This window comes from Convolutriloba macropyga, chromosome 13 (assembly GCF_964194025.1).
Source record: "Convolutriloba macropyga chromosome 13, txConMacr16.3, whole genome shotgun sequence".
Classification (NCBI taxonomy): domain Eukaryota; kingdom Metazoa; phylum Xenacoelomorpha; order Acoela; family Convolutidae; genus Convolutriloba; species Convolutriloba macropyga.
In genome coordinates this window covers 47,019,133-47,039,250 of record NC_134480.1, presented here as the reverse complement: position 1 = coordinate 47,039,250, position 20,118 = coordinate 47,019,133, and the positions used below count along the sequence as shown (strand labels likewise).

Here is a 20,118-nt window from a genome sequence, read left to right as displayed (position 1 = left end):
AATAGGTATCTTTGCATTTGTTGAAAACCTAATTTAATATAAGTGTTCGTTATTCCATCTTTTCCCCCTGCTTTACAAGTTTTTAACTTCCTCAATTATTTCTTCCAGTGTTATTGGATCATTTGAATATCCGGTACATTTCTACTTTGAAATACAATAATCATGGTTTCCTAAGGTTTGCTTGTCTACAATTTTATCAAATATATCGCTCTCAGCTTTAAATAGACATTGAAATATGATTCCCACGTTGGAATTGCAATTCCGGATACTTTTACAATTTTCTTTGAATTCAGAATTTTCCCATATTTTCGCCTTTCTGTGCCCATTTTTCTGATGAGGAAAACTTCACTATCTATTTCATTCATCATTTCGTGTTTTCTGTAAAGTTTTTTAAAGGATCTTTTTAATTTGATGTAAATGGAAGCATGTCTCTGCCTGTATCCAGCCTTCAGCTGCTTATGCAACAAGGAAAGTTTTCTTTTGAACTACTTCGGTGAACTTCTTTCAGGCCGACGGTTGCTGATTCTTGAATAACCTTTGAAAATTCGTCATGATTAATATTCATGTCTTTTCTAGCACAGTAAAACTTGGTTTTATTTAAAATTTTCTGTCATTATGAATGACTGCCGCTACCAAGTAATAGATCATTGGCGTAAACAATTACCTTTAAATCATCATGTTCCATTTCGTAATCACATATCAGCAATCAAAACTATAAAGCAAAGGTGCCATTTTGTCTCGTTGCGCAACAGCTGTTTATTTCCTTTTTTCTTCCGATAGCGATTCCACATCTAAGACTTGTTGCAGGATGCACCCACGAACTGATGGCAATGTTGTAAGAATGTTTCCATGAAGTCCCATTTCAATTGTTACCCGTTACCAGTTTTGGTGATGGCCGTGCCGACGGGTTTCAGGAAACCAAAAATATCGATATTTGAAGCCAAAAACAACAAAGGTAATGCGGTGTTACGACTTGTTATGAGTTTTCAAACTAGTTTATATTTGGAAGAAGAAGATTAACTTGAACGCTAAATGGAAATGACCAATTTTCAAATGGTATTCACAATGTCAACTGCTTACAGGGTGTGGTTGTTTCATTCAATCTGTGTTCATTCACTTGTAAGACTTTCGAAGTGGTGTCAACTTTGAAATCGAGCCCCAAAAGTTTGTGGTCATCTGATGAAACGGTTTTGCCAAAAAGTCTCCACACGCACAAGTATTTCTCCTACTTGTGGAAAATCTTTGCGCACACAGTTTCTATAATACCTCCATAATACACTATTCTGTGTTTGGGGAACAGTCTTTCAGCTCTTGCTGAACAAAAAACATTTTTTTGGAAGAACAAATTTTGTCGAAGTGTATTTACTTACTCCGCATCGAATTATCAAAAAAAATCATTCAACTTTGTGGTTGTGTTTTTTATCTCTATTAGACATAGGTCGTCGGTCTAGAAGTTGAGGCCATAGAGTGACACGGGAAACACAATTGAACTGAACCGATGACTTGCAGACATGAAGTTGGTTTTCCGCAGATTTAGTTTTTGATTAAAATTTGCAACGGATGGGCTTTAATGATTAACTGGTTTAAGTGGTGTTTAGATGATAAAATTGAGATGTTGAGATGTTAGAAGTTGCTGTAAAAATGAGTGACTGTCGCTACACATTACTAGATTGTCGGTGTAGAAAATTACCTGTAAACCTTCGTCTTTAAACTCGAGGTAAAAATTGGCAGTAAAAAATTGTACTGAAAAGTGAATGTGATAGTTTGTCTTCTTTAGCAAGGCCAGTTTGTTGCTTTATTTCTTCGGAGAGCGATTCCTCATCTAAGAATTGTTTCAGGGTGCATCACGTACTGATGGCAATTTTGTTAGAATTTTGATAAAAAATTGTTACAAGGAATCTCATTCAATTGATCGTTATTAGCCGTTAGCAGTTTTGGTGATGGCTGCGCCGAGGGGCTTAGGCGACCAGAAAAAAATCCAAGTGACAATCTGTCATCAAAAGAATAGGCATCAGATGCGTTTGAAGCCAGCAACAGGGGCAATTGAAGCCAAAATTATCAAAAGTAATGCACTGTTACGATCTCAACAAATTCCGATCATTAAAATTAAACGCTTTTCGTAATCAAAAAAGCTTGTTTAGAAATTTTCACTTTCTGCAACTTTTGGTTTAATTGCCTGTTTGATGGAGGGCAGCGATGAGTTTAATAGGCGACGTCGAAAAACGGGTTGACTTAACGGTAGTTTTCCTTAGTTTCCCGGCCATTTTTTTAAACTTTGATAACTAATCCTGTGAAAATTTTTGACAGACAAAACTGCTAAATATTTTCTCCATAACAAATTGGTTTTTACATATTGTAGTCAACTTGGCAATTTTGAGCTAAAAACCAGAGTCAAGAGAGTTAAACTAAAGTTTTACCCACAAGATCACACTTGCAAATTGTCGAAACTATCTACCGTTATCAAAAATGATCATTAAATTTTTCGTTCAAGAGTTTATAGAACTTTTGTAAAGGAATAAAGTTCAAAAAATGACGACAATAAAAGAAGAAAAAGATGATTAAATAAACCATCAAATCAAACTGACAAATAGTCAAAAAAAATTTTAGAGAATTAGAAATAAACAATCAGTTTAATTGTTCAAGAGTTATAGAACTGTTGTAAAAATGTCAATTTTAATATTGACTACATTAAAGAACATAGTCATTTGATAAATTTTTTTTCGCAAAATCTGCAAAAAAATAGGTTTGTCTCCCATTGGTAGTAACCTTCCATACAACAAAACTTATTGTGCAGTCCAATGGCATAGAACTTGGCAATGTTTCTCCTGTGTTATTGCGGGCAGTTTTTTAATCCATGTATATCTTGAAACATCAACTTATTTAAAAGTGTTGTGGTTAATGTGCACTTGCTTACTCTGCAGCGACTTTTCCAGAAAACGGCTTCTATAGTTCGATAACGCTGTTTTATTTCAATTTCAAAAAGTTCATAGACGTACGTCTCTAGTCCGTAAGAGTTGAAGCTATAAAAACAACTCAATTGAAATGTTGTCGAGCTGAGTTGAAGTTGACTTTTTGCAGATTTAGTTTTTTGCTTATTGAAGCTACTGACTGATAAATCTTAGGTGATGATTGGGGGATAATGTGCATAAAGAAATACAATTAGATGGCAGAAGTTGTTGGTAAATTCAACTTCTCTCTTCGATATGTAGACAATTTTATCAAAAGCTCAGCGGCCACCTCGTCTGAATTTTATGCATTTTCTCTTGATTAGATTGATTATCAAAAAATTTCCGCTACATTGCCTGTTTTAGAATATTCAAACTTTGTTGTAGTGTGTTATGTGTTATGGCTCCCAAGTACTAAGTCATCAGCGTAAATATAACATATAGTCATTTGCATTTTGACTCAAATTATAGGTCACATATAAATAAACTAAATAAAAGTGGTGAGAGTTTGTCTCCTTGGGCTACTATTGTTTTCAGTTCAATCTCATTTGACAAAATTTCCCCATCAAGGATCTGCTGGGAGTTGTATTTTAGCACTGATTGTATTGCGTGTAGCATGTTCCCGTGGAGCCCCAGTTTTATCAGATTTGTAAGCAGCGGGTACTGCTTACAAAAGCTTTTTTTGTAGTCAATGAAGCAGGCACAGTATTTGTCATTGCAGCTTATGTTATGTTTGACTTCTCTCTTCAAAAATGAAGTTGCGTCGATTGTTGAGAGTTTACGTCCGAAACCATATTTGCTTAAAGGTAAAAATTGATTTCGCTCAACCCATGTTCGCGAACGCTGGTCAATGATATTCGGGAACAGTTTGTGCATGCAACACAACAGGCTAATGCCTCTGTATGAACTTGGTTCTGTTTTTTTTGCTCCCTTTGCTTTTGTAGAGTGGTTTAACATTTAATAATTTCCAAATTTGGGGTATAATATGCTCCGCTAAGCAGGTGTTAGATAATTGATATAGGTATCTTTGCATTTGTTGAAAACCTAATTTAATACTAGTGTTCGTTATTCCATTTTTCCCGCTGCTTTACCAGTTTTTAACTTTCAAACTTCGATAATTATTTCTTCCAGTGAAATTGGATCATTTGAATATCCGGCACATTTCCACTTTGAAATACAATAATCATGTTTTCCTAAGGTTTTCTTGTCTAAAAATTTATCCAAGATATCGCTCTCAGCTTCAAATAGACATTGAAATGTGATTCCCACTTTGGAATTGCAATTCCAGATACTTTTAAATTATTCTTTGATTTCAGAATTTTCCCAAATTTTCGGCTTTCTGAGTCCATTTATCTGATGAGGAAAATTTCACTATCTATTTCATTCATCATTTTGTCTTTTCTGCAAAATTATTCAAAGGATCTTTTCAATTTGAAGTAAATGGAATCTGCTGCATGTCTCTGCCTGTATCCACTCTGCCTGCAATTTTCCGCAAATTTAGTTTTCGATTAATTTTTGCAACGAATGGGCTTTAATGATTAACTGGTTTAAGTGCTGTCTAGATGATAAAATTGAGGTGTTGAGATGTTTGAAATTGCTGTAAAAGTGAGTGACTGTCTACACATTACTAGATCGTAGGTGTAGAAAATTACCTGTAAACCTTCGTCTTTAAAACCGCGGTAAAAATTGACAGTAAAAATTGTACTGAAAGTGAATGTGATAGTTTGTCTCCTTTAGCAAACCAGTTTTTTGCTTTATTTCTTCCGATAGCGATTCCTCGTCTAAGAACTGTTTCAGGGTGCATCACGTATTGATGACAATTTTGTAAGAATGTTACAAGGAGTCCCATTCAATTGATAGTTTTTAGTTAATATTTTTGGTGGCGGCTGCGCCGACGGGCTTAGGCGACCGGAAAACAATCCAAGTGACAATCTGTCATCAAAAGAATAGGCATCAGATGCGTTTGAAGCCAGCAACAGGTGCAATTGAAGCCAAAATTATCAAAGATGATGCAGTGTTACGATCTCTACAATTTCCGATCATTAAAATGAAACGCCTTTTCGTAATCAAAAAAACTTGTTTAGAAACTTTCACCTTCTGCAACTTTTGGTTTAATTGCCTGTTTGTTGGAAGGCTGCATACAGAGTTTGATAGGCGACGTCGAAAAACGTATTGACTTGACGGTAGTTTTCCTTAATTTCCCGGGCCATTTTTTTAAACTTTGATAACTACTCCTGTGAACATTTTTGACAGACAAAACTGCTAAATATTTTCTCTAGAACAAATTGGTTTTTACATATTGTAGTCAACTTGGCAATTTTGAGCTAAAAACCAGAGTCAAGAGAATAAAACTAAAGTTTTACCCACAAGATCACACTTGCAAATTGTCGAAACTATCTACAGTTATTTAAAATGATCATTAAATTTACCGTTCAAGAGTTTATAGGACTTTTGTAAAGGAGTAAAGTTTAAAAAACGACGACAAAAAAAGAAGAAAAAGATGATTGAATTAACCATCAAATCAAACTGACAAATAGTCAATAGTATTTAGAGAATCAGAAATAAACAATCAGTTTAATTGTTCAAGAGTTATAAAACTGTTGTAAAGATGTCAATTTTAATATTGACTACAATAAAGAACATAGTCGTTTAATAATTTTTTTTGCAAAATCTGCAAACAAATAGGTTTGCCTCCCATTGGTAGTAACCTTCCATACAACAAAACTTATTGTGCAGTCCAATGGCATAGAACTTGGCAATGTTTCTCCTGTGTTATTGCGGGCAGTTTTTTAATCCATGTATATCTTGAAACATCAACTTAATTAAAAGTGTTGTGGTTAATGTGCACTTGCTTACTCTGCAGCGACTTTTCCAAAAAACGGCTTCTATTGTTCGATAACGCTGTTTTATTTCAATTTCAAAAAGTTCATAGACGTACGTCTCTAGTCCGTGAGAGTTGAAGCTATAAAAACACCTGAATTGAAATGTTGTTGATCTGAGTTGAAGTTTATTTTTTGCCAATTTAGTTTTTTGCTTATTGAAGCTACTGACAGATAAATCTTAGGTGATGATTGAGGGATAATGTGCATAAAAAATTACAATTAGATGGCAGAAGTTGTTGGTAAGTTCAAGTTTTCTCTTCGATATGTAGACAATTTTATCAAAAGCTAAGCGGCCACCTCGTCTGAATTTTATGCATTTTCTCTTGATTAGATTGATTATTAAAAAATTCCCGCTACATTGCCTGTTTAGAATATTCAAACTTTGTTGTAGTTTGTTATGTGTTATGGCTCCCAATTACTAAGTCATCAGCGTAAATATAACATATAGTCCTTTGCATTTTAACTCAATTTATAGGTCACATATAAATAAACTAAATAAAAGTTGTGAGAGTTTGTCTTCTTGGGCTACTATTGTTTTCAGTTCAATCTCATTTGACAAAAACTCCCCATCAAGGATCTGCTGTGAGTTGTATTTTAGCACTGATTGTATTGCGTGTAGCACGTTCCCGTGGAGCCCCAGTTTTATCAGATTTGTAAGCAGCGGGTACTGCTTACAAAAGCTTTTTTCGTAGTCAATGAAGCAGGCACAGTATTTGTCATTGCAGCTTATGTTATGCTTGACTTCTCTCTTCAAGTATGAAATTGCGTCGATTGTTGAGAGTTTACGTTGGAAACCATATGTGCTTGAAGGTAAAATTTGATTTCGCTCAACCCATGTTCGCAAACGCTGGTCAATGATATTCGGGAACAGTTTGTGCATGCAACAATAAAAGCTAATGCCTCTGTATGAACTTGGATCTGTTTTTTTGCTCCCTTTGCTTTTGTAGAGTGGTTTAATATTTAATAACTTCCAAATTTGGGGTATTATATGCTCCGCTAAGCAGGTGTTAGATAATTATAATAGGTTTCTTTGCATTTGCTGAAAACCTAATTTAATACTAGTGTTCGTTATTCCATCTTTTCCCGCTGCTTTACCAGTTTTTAACTTTCAAATTTCGACAATTATTTCTTCCAGTGAAATTGGATCAATTGAATATCCGTCACATTTCCACTTTGAAATACAATAATCATGTTTTCCTAAGGTTTGCTTGTCTAAAAATTTATCCAATATATCGCTCTCAGCTTCAAATAGACATTGAAATGTGATTCCCACTTTGGAATTGAGTTGTGTTTACGAAAGCTTTTTCGTAGTCAATGAAGCAGGCACAGTATTTGCCATTGCAGCTTATCTTATGCTTGACTGCTCTTTTCAAGTATGAAATTGCTTCGATTGTTGACAGTTTACGTCCGAAACCATATTGACTTGAAGGTAAAATTTGACTTCGCACAACCCATGTTTGCTAACGCTGGTCAATGATATCCAGAACAGTTTGTCCAAGCAACAGAACAGGCTAATGCCTGTATGAACTTCGTTCTGTTTTCTTTTGCTCCCTTTGCTTTTGAAGTGGTTTAATAATTGATAACTTCCAAATTTGGGGTATTTTTATGCTCCGCTAAGCAGGTGTTAAATAATTGGAATAGGTATCTTTGCATTTACTGAAAACCTAATTTAATACAAGTGTTCGTTTTTCCATCTTTTCCTGCTGCTTAACCAGTTTTTAACTTTAAAACTTCCTCAGTTATTTCTTCCAGTGTTATTGGATCATTTGAATATCCGGTACATTTCCACTTTGAAATACAATAATCATGGTTTCCTAAGGTTTGCTTGTCTAAAAGTTTAACCGATATTTCGCCCTAAGCTTTAAATAGACCTTCGAATTATGGTTCCCAAATAGGAATTGTAATTCCTTAAACTTTTGTTAAAGTTTTCTTTGATATCAGAATTTTCCGAAATTCTCGCCTTTCCGATTCCCTTTTTCTGATTATGAAACTTTTGCGATCTATTTCATGCATTATTTTGTTCTCTGCAAAATTTCTTAAAGGCTTTTTTCATCTTAAAATTATCAGAATCTGCTTTATGTCTGTCTGTATCCATCTTTCAACTGCTTATGCAATAAGTACATTTCTCTTTTGAACCATTTCGAGGATTTTCTCTCAGGCCGCACGGTTGCAGATTCATGAATAGCCTTGGCGAAATCGTCATACGATGTGTCCAATGCGTTGTTATCGTGTGGATTTTGAACGCTTTTCATTCGTTCGTTCAATTGTTCAACATCAAATATACGCATTTGCTTTTTTCTGCTTTCAGCTATATCTTGTCTGCTTTTTAGATCAAAGCAGCAAGAAACCAGTTTCTGCTTTGTTAAGAATGACTTTTTGATCTTTATCTCGTTAGAAGGTTCTAAGAGTTCCTTGCTTACGAAATAATAATCGATAAATAAAGCGATACGTACTTGAATCATTCACGAAAAGCTTGTTGTTTCCTCAGTTTCTTGATATGAATTTTTCGAACGGACTGTTTCGGTATTCATTGAACAATGATTGAAATATAAGAGAGAGAAAGAAGTGAATTACGTCTATATAGACAGTATAACAGAACAAAGCGTAAGATACAAAAGCAATGAATAAAATCACACAAAGTGTAAAGCATAAGAAAAACAAGATGCAATGTACATAGTCGTACGCGGCGTATAAAATCAGAAGCAAATCATTACAAAGCACGTGTGTAGATACATTTTATGATTAAGAACACACACTTTAACTAAAACAGGCCAAGTTATCAGAGTTTTCATGGTAAATGCGTAACACCCTTGAGACTAATGGAATGTTGGGGAGAGCAGGACATGACAGGAGGTGAAATTTCTCGACAAATGGCTCCTCGCAGAGCCTGTAGGCACAGTCCAGAGGGTCGGGTGGGCCATAGCAATCATATCTAATACACAAAAGATGATGCAAACCGTTGATGTAGAAAAGAGCAATAGGACGTCTATTAGGCTCATTAGCTGACTGTAAATGGAGAAAATCATCATCATAGAGGTGATGTATAAGGTCCGTATTTGCCCAGAACTTGGATATCCGTGCCCATCGTTTCCAATACAAGCCGATCACTCTCCGGCAGTGGTCTTGGGTCAGAATGGCGTCATCCGGCCCATCAAACACAGTTACTCCATAGGTGGCGACTGGCTTTATGACCGCATCCAACAGTCTGTAGGCAGTTTGAAACCCCGTTTTCTGCAAATTTACCTTGTTTCGCAGTGAGTTGATGGCTTTCATCGATCTTTTCTTTAAATGAGATAGATGACCCGTAATTGTAAAGGTCGTGGAGAGAACAATACCAAGATAAGTGAAGTTGCTGACGTATTCAAGTGGGGTATTATTATAAGTTAGACGTTCGCAGGAGCCCAAACTACCGCCATTTCTGAACTTCATGTATTTGGTCTTATCGACGTTAACTTCCAGATCGTTTTCAGTACAATAGACAGAGAGTATATCCAGGGCATTCTGGACCCTGTCGATAACTGTCGATCCAATAACAGTATCATCAGCATAGAAGACAACGTCACAGCCTGTTTTAGTCAGAACAGGGGCTAAATCCGCTATATAAAGGCTAAAGAGGAGGGGGGAGAGCTTGTCCCCTTGAGGGACCCCAGAATCGGTTAATATCTCGTCCGAAAGGAAATTGCTTTGGCAAATTTGGACACGTGTGTCTGATAGGATGCTGGTAATGGCATCTAGGATTCTAGTTGGGACGAATAAATCGTACAACTTCTTAGTGAGCTTTCTACGATCAATACTATCGAACGCCTTCCAAAAATCGACATATACGCAATAATAACGAGACACGGTGGACATACCTGACTGAATATGAGACTTTAACTCACGCGTTGCATCCAGAGTGCTCCGGTTCCTTCTGAAGCCATATTGGCAGTCGGGTAGAATTTTCTTCTGCTCCTCCCAATCGGTTAAGCGGTCATAAATCAGAGCGGTATAAATCTTTTGCAAAACGGGAATTAATGCAATACCTCGATAGCTATCTGGTGACATCAGCGGACCTTTCCCCTTGTATAAGGGCATCAATAGACTTACTCGCCATTCATCTGGCATATCAGCAGTAACAAAGATGTTGTTGAATAAGGTTAAAAGACGTGATTGAAGGGTACCATCCGCCAATTTGATGGCGTCATAAGTAATGCCGTCTTTACCAGGAGCACGTTTGCCTGGCAACTTACTGATGACCGATTGTAACTCCAATATGGAAAATGGATCGTCATAATCGTCTAAGGGTTCTTCATCGAAGGGGATAACCGCATCCCTACCTTTGTATAGTACACCTTGAAAGTGTTGTTGCCACTCAGATATAGAGATACCATTAATTTTTGGCGATGCAGGTCGAGACTTTATAATTTTCCAAAAGCTTCCTTTATCTGATTCTGCGGTTTTGATGATTTGTTCCTCTCTATAACGGCGATATTCAGATAATTTATACCGACATATCCGTTTGTAATTTTGTTTTGCGAGATGGGTATCAGGGTGATTGGAGCGACGTAAACTAATGAAATTTCTATGTATCACATATAGTTCCGAGTCGAACCAAGGTTTTGACTTACGTTTACGGGGAAGTATTGCCGATTGTTTAATGGCATCGACCAACCGTGAATTTTGACTTTGAGGGTCACCGTTGTCGGGAAAGGCCTCTAAATGAGATTGTAGTAAATCGGGATCAAATCTAGTGATCTTTTCTCCCCGTGTACCACAAGATAGGGTTGTTATTGGGACATCAAGCTGAAGTTGACAATGTTGCGTAAGTGGGTGCTCTACAATAATCATATGCGTGTTATGCAGGAGACTATGCTGTACGAATACCAGGTCGATTGTGCTTCTACCATTATGACAGAAGTATGTATGTCGATCTGGTTGATTCAGTAGGGCCAAGTCGTAAGGCTGTAACAAATCGACTAAATCGTATCCTCTAGAGTGGGAGCCGTCTAGGCGACAATTAAAATCACCGGATAAGATAACTTTTGCACTGTTAGGAATAACATCAAGGCATGATCCAATTTTCTCGTTTATCACCTCAATATCAGTCTGGGGGCGAAAATACGCTACAATTACGGCTAGGTGCAGACTTGGGAAACTGACACACAGGGTTTCGGCGGTCGAAATGATAATTTTGGAAGAGCACTTAAGACGAGTATTAGAAAATAAGGCAATACCACCGGAAGGGTGACCAGTGACTGAAAACTTTCGGGCAGGTGAAAAATGACCAAGAAACCCGTCAACTGAAAATGGTGTAAGTTTTTTAGTTTCAACTAAAAGTAATAAATCAAAATCGCTCTGTAAGTTCGAGTCGTGCTCAGAAAGTGTCTTCATTGCTCCATTTACATTCCAAAACAGAATTTGCAAATTTGTTGTTTTCCGAGCCGGTAGTCAAATGGCTGTTGCAGTAGAAGTAGCCGAACTATTGGCGACCCTTACAACTTTGCCCTTGTTTATTTTGTACTTGTTTGACGGGTCGGACGCTCTGCATTCGCGCAATTGTTGTCGGAGCTGAAAATCTTGTTTCCGTTGTTCAGGCGTCAAGTCTGGATTAATAAAAGTTTCTTTGTAGGCGGGTAATGAACGGAGTTTATGGGCATTTTTTAGAACCGACCACTTTGTTTTGCAATCGTGGAACTTGACGATCAGTATTTTTCTCTTTTCTATCGAGTCTCGTCTTTGAACCTCTTTTTCTTGCACCTCTGCCGGAGTCACCTGACAGCCTATGTCGGATAGAAGTTTACTGACGGACTCTGTATTGTATTTTCCACTTTCGACCTGAGGAGGATTTGTGATAATCACATTGGTTTCACGCAGTGATTGGTTTCTCTCTTCATTCTGGATAGTTTTGAGAAGCGTTGCCGGGGATGATGAGTTCACTACGTTCGCATAGCTGGGTTTTTTATTAGCGTTTGCATTTTGGACGGCATCCAGTTGTTTCTTCAATTCCGTAATTTCTTTGAAAGCACAAAATCCGCAGACAAAAATTTCGTTTTCGTTTTGCAACTTTTCCAAGTTAGCTTGGGAGTATACCCGGACGTCAGTATAAACTCCACAGCGGTTCTTGCATTCTATACTGCGTTGCTCATCGAAATTTTTCTTTCTTGACATAATAAAAACGAGACTTTTTTTAAAAAACGCTAAGAGACGCTTTTCCTAAGAGACGCTTTTCATGAACGCTTTAGTACTTTGTACTTGTTTGACGGGTCGGACGCTCTGCATTCGTGCAATTGTCGGAGCTGAAAATCTTGTTTCCGTTGTTCAGGCGTCAAGTCTGGATTAATAAAAGTTTCTTTGTAGGCCTAAGTAATGAATCGGCATTGTAATGATTTGCTTTTGCTTTGTAATGATTTGCTTTTTGATTTTATACGCTGCGTACGACTATGTACATTGCATTTTGTTTTTCTTATGCTTTACACGTTGTATGATTTTATATATTGCTTTTGTATCTTACGCTTTGTTCTGTTATACTGTCTATATAGACGTAATTCACTTCTTTCTTCTCTCTCTTCTCTAATGAATCGGCATCGTTCATTTTTATGCTTACAATTTACACAATTCCTTCTGCAGATCGAAAGCAAACTAAAACCCGAGGAGGGTGGACTTTACAAGTTAAATTGCTGGCAACTCTGATCTAGAAACTGAAGTCAATTGTATTAACGGTACACTTGATAAAAAAATAACAGATCAGAATGAAAGTAAAAACTCCTTGTCAGGAATAGAAAACAATACACCCGGGATTTTCAAAAACTCCGGAATGAAGATTGAATAAATTTTAGTGTAATAAGAGTAAAGAAAATGTTGTAAATGTGGTATTAATTGTACATAATTTTGAAAATCGTTGTTTTTTTTTAACTCATTTCTTAGAATTAGAGTCAAAGAAAAGTTTAAATACTTTGTAAATGATTTGATTTGATATTTAAACCTGACGATGAACGCATTGCTCGAAAACATTCGTTTCTTTAAATCAATTTAATTTTTGATTGACAATTCCTTCTCTGCATATTACACCTGTTAGACTACAAAATTTAACAATTTTTAATGTGCTACTTGTACGCTGATGCTGATTTTTTTAGAGTTCCTTTTTGCTTATTCACATTGCCACTGTTTGTCTCATGAAACTTGGATTCATCTAATTTTTCACGTTTGGTTTGTAATTCGGGTTCACACATGCCAATTTATTGAACAAAAATATTTTAAGATGAATAGTTTCTGATCTGGTGACCGGACAGTAGATCGAAAGGACAACAGATCGAAAACAGAAAAATTGGGACAATAGATCGAAAACTAATTTTTATTCTTATTGGTTCAAATTGAGCATTATTTGCGAGCTGCAACATAATCACCACATTACGGCCATGCCTCGCGATCCATGGCCATGCCTTAGCGGCCCGTGGGACTTGATATGAATCTATCACAACCGAACAAAATATCACTATAGAACATGTTAAATGCTGTATAATATATGAGCGCTCAAATCTGATTGGCCAATACGCAGCTTGAATTAATTAATTTTCGATCTATTGTCCCAATTTTCGCTTTCGATCTGTTGTCTTTCGATCTATTGTCCTAGCACCTTCTGATCTATTCTAACTACCCTCCCCACCGATTAGTGGAATATAACGTGCTTTGTGGGCCCAACGTCCTACAGTTTGTTTATACAACAACGCAGGTTTTGTTATACAAAATTCGTAAAGAACATTGAGGGGAGCAGTGTAGATACTTAAGACTTTCAAAACTGTTTCTCCAAAATTTTTAAATGAACCAATCAGTTAAAGCGACGAGCTGTTACTATAGCAATCCTCGTTACTAATCAAAGACAAAAATTTTGCTGATACCTGAACTCGCTAAAAGCCCGCTTTAATATTTGTTTCTATAAACAGGCCTTCTCTCTGAAACTGAGATAAATAAGCATTACTTTTAAAAAAGAAGGAATATTGGATCTTTTCCGTTTGTGCCCCCCAGCTTAGTGGGCGCATATTATTTGCACCCCCCAGACGCACGTGCCATATCTTTACATAATGATTTACTATGTAATGGCACGTGCTCTGTATCTGGGGGGCGCATAACGTACTGGGGGGGCACAAACGGAAAAGATCCGGAATATTCTTGGATAGCTGGCACGGAGTGAGTAAATTCACGTTTATCAAAATATTTTCTACAAAATCTAGTATTTTTCGTTCAGAATGGGACTGAAAACTTCCCTCCCCTAACACAGACATGCGATTGCAATGTTCTATGGAAACTGTCTTTTTGATTCATGGAAGGCTATCATAGGAGAAAAATTTTGCTCCAGGAAATTTTTTTGAAGAACTTTTTTTATCAGATCATATTCTTTATAGCGCTTCCATTTTAAAATGTCGCCGCTTCAAAAGTTTTTCCTATTCATGAACTGAAAAAAAGCTATCTTTTGTCAATTTTTAATCATGTAATTAATATTTTCAGATTTTGTCATTTGGATTTGACGTTTAATTTATCTCATTCTAATATTGGCAAACAAATTATAGTTCTGTGGAGTTCCTTTTCTGTAGAACTCCCTGCTGCTCTTTTATTTAAATAAATTGCAAACCCAGTAAGTGAAACCGAATTAAGTTCTGACTTTTTCTTATAATTTTAGCTATCAAAGATTCATTACCGCCTGGTAAATTTCAAGGTTATACTTGGAGGAAATTGCATATCTGATATTTGGTTAATATTTGATGCCAAAATTCAATTTGATTTATTTTTAAATTTTAGTATCGCTTGTGTTTCAACTCTATCTTGTAATCCTCCCCAATCTTAATTTGTATCAGCAAACTTATTCCGTGACGCAAGACGCGCACATTTACTCTCGTTTTCAAAGTAACGTTTCCCTTACTGATTCTGAACCTATGAGAGGAGTTCCCTCAACACTGTTGAAGTAATCAGCATCAACTCTTACTATTGTTAATTCTTTCTATGTTTCAGTTAGTAATGCCTCAGCTTGTCGATAGGTGTGAAGAAATCATAGCCGTTGAGGCAGAAGCGCGGAAGTTGAATCTTTTTGAAGTGTTTAGGAAAAATGACAGGCTCAAAACGGACTATTTGACAGGTAAAAGGTGTCTATGACTTATCACATAAAAAAATGCCTGCTCCAGCAACCTAGTCAGCCTTTGCTAGCAACTCGGATCAAATTGATTTTCTAAAGCTTTAATTTGTATAAAAAGAATTACTCCGTCTATAGGTACTAAATTAATATAATTAATATTTAATAAACTAATAATATTATATAAAGTTCTCAGATTTAAACAATGGAACTCGTGCGAGTGACTAATCGTTTCACGGTGAAAATTTTTTTGAGTTCTCTCAAAAAAGTCTTTCTTTTTTTAAAAAAAAAAACGTACTGTGGTAAACAAGCAAATTATGAAACTAAACACTGCCATTTTGAGAACAATTGTCTAATTTTAGGGATATCAAAAGCGACTTTCAAAATTGAAATCATCTATTTCAAGCACTAATTACAATTCATTGTGATGAATTTGCACGCTAAGCTATCAAACACTAAAAAGTTGATGTGAAAGCCAAGCTTTGCAAGGTTTAAAGAATTGGCTATATACCTTAAGAGAAAGTACAACTGCATTAAAAATCGGACAGTCCATATTATCATTCACAATTTGAAATTTAGAAGCTCATCCCTTGAAATCTCAAATTTATAATGCAAAACATACTGGATGTATTAGTAATTTAATCTAACGAGACGGCTCTTTTGAGTCCTTGCATGGCACATAATGTTCCAAAATACCTCTCAAGACATTCAAAATTGTTATCTATTGGGTAATTTTTTGAATTTTCCTACAGCAACTAGTAACAGTTTTTATCGGAGAATGTTTAATCTGCGTTCATTGTGTGCATCTCAAACTGTCAACTTGATTTAAAAAAACTTTTTTAAAAAAAAAGAACATAACAGAAACTGGTTACTCAACAGAACTTGAAGTTTAGCAGCTCAACGAACACCCCAAAACTGACAACCAGATAAACGACCTTAAATGGTCAGTGGATAAACTCAATCTTTTGTTTCGTCAGTGGTTATCAAAAAATAAAATCGTATTTAAACAAAAGATTTTTTTAAATCGAAATAACTCAGAAATTTAGAAAGGAGTACATCAGAAATGTAGCGTAGTTTTTTGAAAACAATAAAGGATATTTGTTTTGCGTTAATTTTTATTTTTATTAATACTGTGAAGTTCCAAAAGTAAACTCGAAACAAGTTAAAAATCAGAACTCTCATTTTATTTCCCAAAGTTTTGTTTTTACAAGTGAATATGACGTTGACGATATATTCCCTATTGCTGTTTTTATTTAAAAAAACACATCTTGGATGTTCTTTTTTGCGAAATGCTTCCTTTTCAAAACTAAAGTAGTTAAAATTGATCTGATAAACGTTAGTCATTGCTCTCCATCAAAGTTCGTAGCAATTGGTTTTGGTCCAATTAGTCTTTCTAATGGAACTTTTGCATGATCAATTTTTGATTTTTGAACGCTTTTAACCTGGCAAATCCCGAGGCCGTTAAATGTGCGCTCAATGCTCGTAAATTTCTACTAATCTCTTATTATAGATTCCTTTGCAACTGCTGAAGAGGTAAATTTTATTATTTAAGGCCAATTTTGGACCCTACACTTTGTCCCACCCAGGTTTTTCGCCCCCATACATCCAGTGAAGCTAACCTTCATAAGCGTAAACGAGTTAGTATCAAAGCTACAGTTTTGTCAATCGTTTGGAAGTAATTTGTCCGACTTTAGTTTGTTTTTATTTTTGTGTTCTTAGAATAAATTAAAATTTTTGGGAACTAGGGGACAGCAGTTTTAAATCAACTAGAGAAAAATTTGGTTTCATTTCCTAACGCAACAAGGAGGCTCGGTAATGTGCGTTTGCTTATAATGTTCCGATCCCTCTCAACCACGTTGCTGAATTAATTGTCTACCAAATCAGGTTTTCAAATCATAATTGTCTACCAAATCAGAGATTTTCAAAAATTCATATAATGTTCGAAAATAATTGGTATACCCATTTCAATAATCGCTTTAAGCACAATCCACAATACAAATTAAGTAATAACTCAATAGGGGACCGATCAGATTTGCCAGGAAAGAGAGTAAGAGACAAGACCAAAAACAAAATCAACAAGCATTACTTTCTACCAAAACTCGATGTCTATCCATTTAAAAAAAACTTAACGAAATGGCAAAATAGCATCAGATTTAAACTGAATAAAACCAAGTGACTTGCATGTTACCGGAAATGATATGGAACCCGTCTTTATTGAGAATAATTAACCAAGTAGACAAAAAAGGGCGAAGTTAACAAATACGTATGTTTTTTTGGAAACAATTTAAATCAACGTTGTGAAAAACATTGGCTGTCAAATGAAATCCTTCGATGATTTCATTTATACCTTTATTCGAAATCATTAACATCTTTCATCATCCAGAATGTCATACAACTACAAAAAAAATAAAAACATTTTTGGAAAGTATGGAAAATTTCTGAATTTTGTTGGGCGTCGAGCAATTGGAATTAGTTGAAAGCGTGGTTGGCTGGATGCTTCTGTAAAAAATGAACTGAAACATCTGCGGGTGCAGAACTTGCAAAAAGTGTTACTGTTCTACTATACGAGTACGGTGATGCTGACCTATAACATTCAGAAATTGATCATCCTAGCTCTGAAATGAGCAAAGAGAAAATTGTGATGAAAAGACGTCGTAATGTCGTCAATTAAGGGCTTCGCTCCACTTCTTTTTGTAGTATTTAATTGTTATTATCTAGATAATCAGATAATCAATGCTTTCACGATTTATCAGTTTTTTATTGCATAAAGCCGAACATTGAGACCAATATTGGTCGAATTTTTGTTGAATATAATTTTCAAAAAATTGTATTTGTATCCGTTGTTTGTTTAGGGGACAACAGGAACTCAGGAGGTTTTAAAACCATAAATTTTAAGATTGACTGTATAGTTCTGAATATTTGCTCTTTTTCTAAATCTCAAATAGAGTTCCTAAACATTACCAGAACAGTGTTTTAATCAAATTGAATTGTGAACAACTTTTTACTATTTTCCTTTTGATCGGTGCTATAGTAACAACAGTGAGGTTGTTTTTCCGACTTTCTGGTCTTTATAGTAACAAGGAGGCTCAGTAATTTACGTTCGAACATCACGTTCCGACCCAGCCTATCCAATATTTTTACTTAATTGCCTTCCAAATGAAAAAGAGATAGAAAACTTTCAAAAATTTGTCTTTTTCAAAGTTTAATTGCGTATGAATAATAAAATTGCTTTAAACTCCACCCACTTTTAAACTCATCACGTTCCGACCCAGCTCATCCAGTATTTTTACCTAATTGCCTTGCAAATGAAAAAGAGATAGAAAACTTTCAAAAATTTGTATTTTTTCAAAAATTATTTGTGTATGAATAATAAAATTGCTTTAAACTCAAGCAATCAAAAGAAGTACTTAATGCCGTTTTAGAGGGCTGACGCCATTTGCCAGCAGACAACAAAACCAATTATTAACAACTATTAACAAAAAACACTGAACTAAGTTAGAAAAATCGACACTGAAAACCTAATTTAATTAAATTAAATTTTACTTCACTATAAAGGGACGTTATGGGACGTGCTGCACTAGTGAGACTAAATAGTGAGACGTGCTGCCAGGAGAAAAAAAAACAAAAACGGCAAAGTTAAAAGAAATAAGCTAATGTTTTTTGAAAAACCTTGATTTCGAAGTCATGGAAACCGTTAGCTATCAACTGAGATCATTAAATCATATCACTTAATCACCCTTTTAACCCCACGGGAAGCCATTGACATCATTACTTATCCCGAATTTGTTTTACGACTAATAAAATCACGACAAATACTGGCAACAGAAGTTTGAAAAATTAGTACTAACTAAGTGTACAAGTCATTAAAATCATCAACAATTAACTCATCAAAAAATATGTATAATTGGGCCTGCGGTAAGAGCCAGTGAGAACTGTTTTCTATTTTCCTTTTGTTAGTGTTACAAGACAGAATATTATAAATTGCGCTTTCTTTCAACGCCATTATTGTGATATGCGACCTGTCATCATCTGGAAGATTCTCAAAAATGGGCAAACGTAAAAAAAAACTCAAAGCCAAAAATTTTTAATCTAACGAAAAGTTGCAATGATAACTTACTTAGGTCACTAAAATAAAAGTGTAACGTCTCAGCTAAGAATAAATTACAAGTTGACAGCAAGGATTAAAATGAGGCAAAAAGCTCCAAAATCCACTCTTTTTTTTCTTGAAATCAAATATCATTAAAAAACAATAAGCATTCAATGTAGCTCATTAGAACTCGAAATAAACCTGTCGCTTTAAGGGATAAATCATAAGAATTATAAGACTACAAATTAACAACAAAATTTCGGAAACAAATTTATTCAAACATTGTAGAAGCCATAAAAACCACGTGTTCATAACTGAATTTTTAATATGTGTTCGGGCCTCATTCGCAACTACATTGGACTTGTCAATAAATGATTAATATTTTGGAATTGTTATAGATTAATAAAATCACGTTAAGTAACATGAAAGAAACAAAAAAAACGTCAAAAATAATAAAAACAAAACAAAAAGAAAGCTCCATGTAAAATTTGAGTATTTTTTGTAAACATGTTTAGACCAAAACTACCCTTCCTATTGCTGCACATGGTTTAACAAAATTTAACTTTACCAACTGTTAGCGAAATATAGTATTTGACAGAAAAAGGTCAAAAATAACAAAAAATGATCAATTTGGTTAATTATCGAGTTAAATTAGAAAAAAAACACAGTTTTCAAATCTACAACGCTCTGAAAGAAAGCAGAAGTGAATCTGGCCCTCTTTGGAGCTTTAGAATATTGTGTCAGCAGGTTTTAGGTTTGTACATCTGACAAAATTTAACAAACTGTGCTATAGGAGCATTATTGTTGCGTTTTTAATAAAAATTGGCTGAATTTAAAAAAAAAGTTATATATAACTCTGACCAAAAGTTCGGACAAAACAGTTAAGCAACGCCCATTTGTCTGTAAAAGCTACAACCAATCACTATTGATACCAATTTTAACATAGTTTTAAGCAAAATTGACAAGAAATTTTGAACAAAAATCCGGCAAGTGTGAACAAAAACAACGGAAATCAGTTTAATATTCACAAAACTTTAAACCTCGATATTTCCGTAGAAAAAAATTAAATTTGAAAAATGTTTTTAATTCTATAGTATACGGTGG

At 35.1% G+C, this 20,118-nt stretch overlaps 2 protein-coding genes across 3 annotated transcripts in view; one reads left to right on the top strand and one right to left on the bottom strand.

Moving 5' to 3' along the window:
- LOC142351826 (uncharacterized) overlaps positions 1–20,118 on the bottom strand; it is a 46,618-nt gene that overhangs the window by 21,492 nt on the left and 5,008 nt on the right. The gene's annotated exons all lie outside the window — the stretch shown is intronic.
- The window catches only part of LOC142351824 (uncharacterized), a 69,931-nt gene continuing 64,596 nt past the window's right edge, over positions 14,784–20,118 (top strand). Inside the window, exon 1 of one of the 2 annotated variants that reach the window (XM_075404030.1) lies at positions 14,784–14,933. In XM_075404030.1, the coding sequence (XP_075260145.1) occupies positions 14,801–14,933 (133 nt within the window). In that variant the 5' untranslated portion in view covers positions 14,784–14,800. The remainder of the gene's footprint in view (positions 14,934–20,118) is intronic. The other variant, XM_075404031.1, reaches the window with a different exon arrangement.